The following is a 9604-nucleotide window of genomic DNA, read 5'->3' on the forward strand; positions in this document are numbered from 1 at the left end:
TAATGATGTGCAAATGTATCCTTTTATAAAGAAAAAACGAAATAAAGTATGATTTGAGGGAGACATGGCAGCTAATTTTTACACACAAGTCAAGCGACCCTGTACTCTAGTTCGTTGTTGTTGCTGTTCTTAGTTCAGCACCTTTTGTCTTTTTATTTTTTTAAAAATCTTTTTCATGCATATTATTTCAAGAATGGTAGGATAAGATTTGGAGATGTGGCTGCTATTTCTACTCGCAAGTCAAATGACTGTGCTGAGTTTTCTGTTGCTCTTGTTAACGTTGTCAACTCTTGGTTGTTGATGGATAATGTCTCTGAGACTACATTATCAATTGTGTTCTTCAGTAGGATGTGATTTGAGGGAGATTTAGTAGTTACTTCTAGCAGATTAACCGATCACATAGAGGTCCCCACCACTGGCTCATGATACATTCTCGACTACATGTAGTGTGTACATCTGTCAACGACACCAATTCTCAAGCGTCGAATCCAAACTGGTGAAGTTTACCAGGTCACGGCTAAAATAACGACAGCAACCGACATTAAGGTGAAAGTATTCTGAATTCCAGCCAATATTTCTGCATGCATCTATCAATTATTCATACATTATGGTCAGTCGGACCACGAAGTTTTCGCTATTCTCTTCCCACGGTGAAGTTAGTTCTAACAGCACTACAGAGCAGAATACTGTTACTACGCACTATTGAACCAACATGTCTGTTAATTTTAATAGAAGGAGACTAACTTCACGTGGTCGAACGGCTTTCTAGAAATAGCAGTGTAATCTCCGGCAAATATCATCCTAGTCAAATCGGCTTCCCAGGCAATACGTTTAAAAATATCAACGCATCATAACGCATCTTGAAGTTCAGTGAACACAGAAGTTTGCTTTCGTTGAGATGTCTATTAACCTACTACTCTCACTCTCACTCTCACTCTCTCACACTCACTCACTCTCACTCTCTCATACATACACACACACACTCTCGCTCTCTCTCTCTCTCTCTCCCTCCCTCCACACGCACACATATACAAACATTTATGCCCAACATTTGTATTACAAAATTACGTGCCTGTATTAATTTCATATAAAATGTATTTTCTGTAATTAGGTAAATAAAGTGATAGTCTTTAGTTGACTGGTTCGTACTATCTCTAATCAACATTACCTGCTGTCATTAACAAGGCGAGATACATGAGACAATGTAGTTCAATATATGTTGTGTCTAAGACAGAATCGTTAGCACGCCGGGCGAAATGCTTAGCGGTATTTCGCCCGTCGCTACGTTCTGAGTTCAAATTCTACCGAGGTCGACTTCGCCTTCCATCCTTTCGGGTTCGATAAATTAAATGCCAGTTGCACACTGGGATCGATCTAATCGACTGGCCCTCTCCCCAAAAATTTCGAGCCTTGTGCTTAGAATAGAAAATATTATATTAAAGCGGTGAACTGGCAGAAACGTTAGCACGCCGGGCGAAATTCTTAGCGATATTTCGCCCGTCGCTACGTTCTGAGTTCAAATTCCGCCGACGTCGACTTTGCCTCTCATCTTTTCAGGGTCGATAAATTAAGTACCAGTTGCGTACTGGAGTCGATCTAATCAACTGGGCCCCTCTCCCAAAATTTCGGCCCTTGTGCCTAGAGTAGAAAAGAATATATGTTGTGTCTAAGGCGGCGAGCTGGCAGAATCGTTAACACGCCGGGCAAAATACTCAGCAGTATTTCGACTGTCTTTACGTTCTAAGTTCAAAATCCGCCGAGGTCGACTTTGCCTTTCATCCTTTTGGAGTCGATAAAATAAGTACTACTTAATCAGTGAGGTCGATGTAATTGATTTTCCCCGCTTCTCCGAACTTGCTGGTCTTATGCCAAAATCGGAAATCAATATAAGCTCTGTCTAACATATGGTTAGTCTCTCATCGAAAACGATGTATGAGTGTTCAGTAATGAGATCAGAAGCAACTCCAGACCAATGACCTGTTGAACAGGAAAGTCACAGGCTACGAACTCAAAATTTCCTGTTCAGCATGCAGTGTTTTCCAATTAACTGTCGTCACTGATATACGGTTGTACCAACATCAAACCACGACACTACGTGATCTTCCTCGACCAATCACAGCTCACCTTACAGTAATAGCAATCAACTTTTTTCATTCAAATTCAAAATGGCTGAAGATCAGCATCACGCTTGAAACTCTCGGAGTACCAGCAAATTTGAATCAAACTGTTTTGATCCATACATGTAACTCCCAATAAGTTTGTTGAGTGCCCTTCTTTCGTTTGTCTACTCACTCGTATACATACGTGTGTCTATGCATGCACACACACACACACACACACACACACATATGTATATATATATATATATATATATATATATATATATATATATATATATATATATATATATATATATACGTACATGATAGATCGCTGACCACTACACATACTTTTTTTCTCTCCTTGTTTCTTTCTGTGTTCCTTTCAGTTGAAGAGCGTAGGCTCGAAACGTTAAAGACTTTCTCTATTCCCGAGCGTTATACTAATACATCCATTTGTTGTTTACACCACCTGTCCTCGTCTTTTGCCTTTTCGTGAATTCGCCCATACGTACATGTATACATATATATACATGTATATGTATATATATATACAAGTATATATATATATATATATATATATATATATATATATATATATATATATATATACACACACATAATTGCATAAATACACACACACACATACATAATTACATAAATACACACACACATATATCGCGGTGGGGAGGTTGTCTCCCTTGTCAGTACATAGAACTGTGCTTTGTTCATTGTTAAAGAGTCTTTGAATCTTGTTTCTTTGAATCTGGTGCTACCCTACATCCTTAGTCACTTTTAGTGAGAGTTACACTTTACTTTTTTGGCTTTAAATTGCATCTAGCCACTTTAATAATTATATACATGCACACACACACTTGGTACTCCTCTACTTCATCTACCTATGTTTCCGTATTCAGCAACGCTTGATGCCACACTATGAATGCAATCCGTTGATGCACCTCATAAGGTTAGCCTGCTCAGTCAAATGCTTCTTTATTTGACTGAAGAAGTGTTCGATTGTGTATGTTGCCCTTACGGATTGCATTCATAGTGTGATATCAAGTGTTGCTGAATACTGAAGAACATGCAGGAGATGAAATTAAAGGAGTATGAAGGTCGATCCCACATTCTTTTCTCTCGTTATTGATGTACTCTCTACATTAGGTCATAGCACTATTCAGACCACAAAGGACCCCGTGAGATCAGGCAACGGTGGGAGTTTAGCGTAATTAACATTAACGCCCGAAACCTGAATGGTAAAATTGTTGCCTGCCGAGCGCATCCAATCATGTGCGTGTGTGCGTGTGCGCATGTGTGTGTGTAAAGTGGTTTGGGCTGGAATAAATTTGATCGTAGCTCAGTCCAATCAATTGAGGCTAACACCGGACTAAAAATTAAAAAAAGAAATAACTACACTAATTTAACAAAGCCTGCTTCTACCTTCCAAGTTCCCTGCCGCCTTTCATTGACTAATTTTCTTCGGTCAAGATGGCTTCACGTTGCGTTTATTATCTCTCTCTCGATAACCTTTCCTTAATATTTATGGATGATTCAGTTAGTCGGTCTCTTTACTCACTGCGCCTTCACATCAACCTTCTTTTTTTTTTTTACATTAATGTCTCACAACCACACAAAGCCTTCTGTTTCCGATTAAAACCTTTTAGATTATGTGCCGGTTTTAGTGCAACGAAGCGCCATTGAATATTGGTTACAATTGCAGTTAATTACTATTACAGTTTAAGTATCTATTTTAAATTACATATCAAAAGTAAAAGGAAATTGATTCTCATTTGTTCCAACGTTGAATATTCCAGTTATTCGACTGCTTCCCCATTGTATTGTAGTGTAAGTGGCCGAGTAGTCTACTGACACGTGTACTGTTTAAGAATTCATTCCTCAATCAGAAGTAGATCACCAAAGGATGTAATAAGGTTGCTTCTTTGAATTACAAGTACATGAAATACACGAAAGAACAAAGAACAAAGAACAAAGGATGGATAAAAAATCTTCTATAGAACGAAATTCCTCGTGTAGGTAGTTTCGTAGAAGGTGGTGAATGGAATGGGAGATCCTCGTGTGGCTAGCTGCGTAACAGAGTGCGAATGGAATGGGATATCCTCGTGTAGGTAGCTTCGTAGCAGGGTGTGAAAGAAATGGGAGATCCTTGTGTAGGTAGCTTCGTAGTAGGGTGTGAATGGAATGGGAGATCCTCGTGTAGGTAGCTTCGTAGCAAGGTGTGAATGGAATGGGAGATTCTCGTGTGGCTAGCTTCGTAGCAGGGTGTGAATGGAATGGGATATTCTCGTGTAGGTAGCTCCGTAGCAGGGTGTGAATGGAATGGGATATCCTCGTGTAGGTAGCTCCGTAGCAGGGTATGAAGGAAATGGGAGATCCTTGTGTAGGTAGCTTCGTAGTAGAGTATGAAAGAAATGGGAGACAGAAGAGATGCAGAAAGGAAACGTGGGATTGCAGTTGAAGAAAGATTGTAAAGAGAGGTAAGGAGCGAGTAAACAGTGCATGTGTTGTAGTGGTGTGTGATGTATGGTGTGTATAGTGGAATAAGGTGGCGTTGCGTATATATAGCTATTATAACTGGAACGACGTAGTTTATGTGTTGTATGGACGTGTGTATGTAAATGAAGGAATCCGTTTGCTTAAGCCATGTGGTTCAAGTGATCAGAGGCAACAAATAAGTTGTTGTTTACATAGTAACACCGTAATGCAGGTCAAGTACGTCATTTATGCACAGGAGAATTGGGGTACGGGTCATAACCGGACTATGGTGCACATTATAATTGATAGAATGTTGGGTATAGAGTGTTAGTCAACACTTGTTACAGTGAGGGCAGTCTGGTAGAAAACTTTACGTCTAAGAGCCGAAAAACGGTTCAGCCCATGGACGAGCCAAACTACTAATCTATAAAATATGCATATTTAGTTAACTTTTCCTCTCTGTAATAGATGAGAAATTGAACTACCAGTGTTCTTGTCTATTTCAAGATTTTTATTGTTTGCTACTCCGCGCAGAAATATAAATTTCAACCGTGCTACAAGTTAACGAAACAATCTTTAATTATACATTTCTTCATCAGGAGCAGCTGTCGGTACACAGCTACTTATAAGAAAAATAGCCAATAACAGTTGTTACTGCTGCTGTTGTTGTTGATGATGATGAGGAGGAGGAGGTTGGTGGTGTTTTATGGCTCATAGGTGGAGGATGGGGTGCGCCCATGCCAATTTTGCAGTAGCTCTGAGACTAGTGGAAGAAACTGAAAATCTAGTCCAAATATTTGCAATAAAGCAAACACCACTAAAACCACCCAAGGATCAAACGGTGGTGCCAAACCACCCGATAGATTAACTCTAAATATTTTAAGCCATTAATATAATGTAACGTCGATGGTGGTACACGAACTGACAACCCTTTACTTGGGAATCCAACAATTTATTAAGTTAACTACTACCTCGAGGCTAATTTTAAACATAATAGATCGCAGTCTTGGTCACATAATCTTCTAAAGGCGTTTTCTCTTCTGCAACTGAATACAATTCAATTTACTGCCATTGTCAGCTAAATACAAGAAATGTTGAACTTATTTTAATATCATAGCTATAAAAGAAACTTCCATTAATAGATTCACGAGTAACACTACACCTATTACTTAGAGGATTTTGTGAAAATAGCGGAGGACTAAGAGCATTAGTCAGATAAACGAAGTTAAGCCGTTCCGACTGGCAATCGAAACGGGGTCATAGTCTATATTTTGTTGAGATTTCACTGCAGCATTACATAAGCTGTAGCAGACAAGTCAACGAGGGAACCTATATGTGGTGGCTCAAACTGCTAAAAATTACTGGTAAATTTCTCTCGAATCCCACTCTATCATGTAAATACTAAAAATGCTAAAATTGAAAGACCGCCCGAACATGAAGGTGTACAGTTTGTTATTGTAGCCAAATTTTAATCCTCATAGTCTCTGTCACTACCTTAAAATACACATTCAAACACCCAAATATATGTACAATACACTAGAACACTATTGCAACACTATCCTAAAATTCTTATCACTTCCATCCAATTCAGAAAAAAAAAACGTATACAGAGAAATAGCTGCAACAGCCATAACTTTTCTCGCATCGCACATTACACGATACAGCACAGCATATCAGAAGACCATACTGTATATTGCGTAATACAGTCTTCAGGTGGGTAAACTGGATAAATAGACTACATCTGTGTGCTATAGATCTAGTCAATCGGTACTGATTCGGGGATTAAGGAACAAGAAATGAAGGAGGTGCTGAATAAAGGAGTCCTAGGTATGGGCTATGGCTGAGAAAGGACGTAAATGATAGATGATCATTGCTGCAACAACTTTCCCCTTTACTGGATCAGGATTGACACAGAGTTATGCAAAACCGAACACGGTAAAAAAGTGAATTTTTTTAAATAGTAGAATGAGGTACTGAGAGTTGCCACTTTAATTACTGAAGTAGTCCAGTTTGATTTTATTTCTATAGCCCTCACTAAAGAATGCATTGGATAAAATTGGTCACTGACCTCCTTTATTTTCTTTCTCTTTTATGATATTGTTGTATGTTTCGTTAATCTTCTCCAGACGATCTTTGGCCAAATTAAGCTGGCTGTAGTTAGCTGCATGTGTTTTAGACACAAGATTGTATAAGGAGTATATGTTTTTACTTGATTCTGAAAATATGGATTAAATTTAATATTAGCAAAAAAAAAAAAGGCTTCTTTTGAAAACATTTAAGAATGATGACACGTTTAAGTCTAAATATAATTTTTTACTCATTACTCTCTAAAAAAAAAACAATACCTGTCAATCTATTTCTGTCTCCATTTTATTATAATCGATCAACAACTGTACACAAAGGATTTCTTTTAATGTCGAGAGCATACGCAGGCACATAATCTTTGTAACATGGGGTAGGTGAAGACTTAATCAAAAAAAAAAAAAATGAGGCGGCACCCATAATCTTTTTCAGCACTTCCATGATTCGTGGGAGGAATGGAATGAGTTATCCTCAGAGCAGAGATTTGACCAGAATGCTTACAACAGATTGGATTCCGCTAAAGTCATCCAAGGGCCAGGTAGTGATATTAAACCAAGCGACGGATTAACATCACTACCACCCATTGCAATAGGATGATAAAACAGATATAACCTCTTCATTTAACTATTTTGGAACTAATTCTTCATCCAACCAATCAGGAATCCCTTTCTAAGGTCGGGTTTGCCTCACTACCGAAGTTTTACTAAACATAGCTCAGTAGAATACGGACAAATCCATGCTGGACGTCTCAGTATTCAAACACAATAGCGTTGATCAACGGAACATATAACTCGTAGTCAATCAACGCAAAGGACAGTTAAAACATGTTAGGTACATTATTTCAGCTACGTAAGTTGAAGAGGGAAGAATTCTATGCTTTACCTAAGAGTGTTCATTAGGCATTTATTGTAGTTATAATGGCAAACTTCAGCTGTCGTTTCCACTCACATGCCGTGCGGTGTTGCAGTCAAATAAGAAATTACAAAGTATTCAAATTAAAGAAAAAATAAATTAAATTCTATTCTACAGTTGGTGCCCACTTAAATTATAGGCATGCTCTTTTCGCCTAAGTGGAATTCATATACAGAAAAAATTCTGGAAAAAGTCAGGTAAAGTGTGAAATTTTACAGAATCACGTTGAAATCTACGTTAATACAAATCATATGAAATTATCCTTTTCTACTCTAAGCACAAGGCCCGAAATTTTGAGGGAGGGGGTCAGTCGATTAGATCGACCCTAGTACGCAACTGGTACTTAACTTATCGACCATGAAAGGACGAGAGCCAAAGTCGACCTCGGCGGAAATTGAACTCAGAACGTAAAGACACGAAATACAGCTAAGCATTTCGCCCGGCGTGCTAACGTTTCTTATCTCTTTATTGCCCACAAGGGGCTAAACATAGAGGGGACAAACAAGGACAGACAAAGGGGTTAAGTCGATTACATCGACCCTAGTGCGTAACTGGTACTTAATTTATCGACCCCGAAAGGATGAAAGGCAAAGTCGACCTCGGCGGAATTTGAACTCAGAACATGAAGACAGACGAAATACAGCTAAGCATTTTGTCCGGCGTGCTAACAATTCTGCCAGCTCGCCGCCTTTAATACAGATCATATAAATTTATCGCAACACTCTTCTGAGAAATCTAAACATGAACTACTAAGTTGCCGGTTCAAATCATGAAAGCAGCAACTTCAACCGCATTGGTAAGTTCAAACGTAAATATCCACAAACTATTATATTCAGTTCAAACTGTATAAATATTACGAAATAAAGCTGAGGTGTAGTTTAACCCTTTTGGCTGTCCAAAGCACTTTTGCAAGTTTTTCTCTAAATGTCCATGCTTGTTTTCAGACTTTTAATTAGCATTTGTTTCATACCTTCTGAGGAGGCGCAATGGCCCAGTGGTTAGGGCAGCGGACTCGCGGTCATAGGATCGCGGTTCCGATCCCCAGACCGGGCGTTGTGAGTGTTTATTGAGCGAAAACACCTAAAGCTCCACGAGGTTCTGGCAGGGGATGGTGGCGAACCCTGCTGTACTCTTCCACCACAACTTTCTCTCACTCTTACTTCCTGTTTCTGTTGTGCCTGTAATTCAAAGGGTCAGCCTTGTCACACTGTGTCACGCTGAATATCCCCGAGAACTACGTTAAGGGTACACGTGTCTGTGGAGTGCACGTTAATTTCACGAGCAGGCTGATCGGATCAACTGGAACCCTCGACGTCGTAAGCGACGGAGTGCCAACAACAACAACATACCTTCTGAGTAATAAAAAGCGTTCTTTTCCTAAGTTCCAAGATACTATTAGTAGATGAAAAAAAGGAATGTGTATCTCTTATGATGCATGGGCACCAAGAACTGGCAAAGGGTTAAAAACAAGACTGAGGGAACATATCCATAGCATACCACTTAGATTCTTTATACTTTCTATAGCCATTCTAAGACCTGGCAATGCATTTAAATTATTCTCTATTTATGGTGTCAGATAAGAACAAAAGATATCCTGAGATGCCACTCTGCTGATAAAGATCTGACATACTCCTTACTGCATTGCGTTCTATCTTTTATTTATTTAAATTCTAGAGTTGTGTCCCCTGACTTTCTGAACCAGAATTACTCATTCACATAATGATTGCTTTTCATAACTATGGGTGGAGGTTAGTTTTAATTCATTAGCAAATCTTGGTTCATCATATCAAATACGTTAACGTCTACTTTACTACACGAACGATAGCCAATGCACTGGCGTCGAGTTGGAATCTTATAAGCTTCGTATTAGTAGTGAGTATATGCGTGTGTGTATTTGTGTGTGTGTGTGTGTGCATGTGTGTAGGTGTGTGTGGATGTGAAGACATATATAGATACATGCATGTACATATATGTTTGTGAGTGTGTGTATGCTTGTATGTATATATATATATATATAT

The 9604-nt window shown here is 38.8% G+C and overlaps 1 protein-coding gene across 1 annotated transcript in view; it reads right to left on the bottom strand.

The window, feature by feature from the left end:
* Positions 1-9604, bottom strand: part of LOC128247071 (uncharacterized) — a 51325-nt gene that overhangs the window by 14781 nt on the left and 26940 nt on the right. Inside the window, exon 4 of the mRNA XM_052965864.1 lies at positions 6661-6807. Coding sequence (XP_052821824.1) covers positions 6661-6807 — 147 coding nt within the window. The remainder of the gene's footprint in view (positions 1-6660; positions 6808-9604) is intronic.

This window comes from Octopus bimaculoides, chromosome 2, assembly GCF_001194135.2.
Source record: "Octopus bimaculoides isolate UCB-OBI-ISO-001 chromosome 2, ASM119413v2, whole genome shotgun sequence".
In the NCBI taxonomy this organism is placed as follows: Eukaryota; Metazoa; Mollusca; class Cephalopoda; order Octopoda; family Octopodidae; genus Octopus; species Octopus bimaculoides.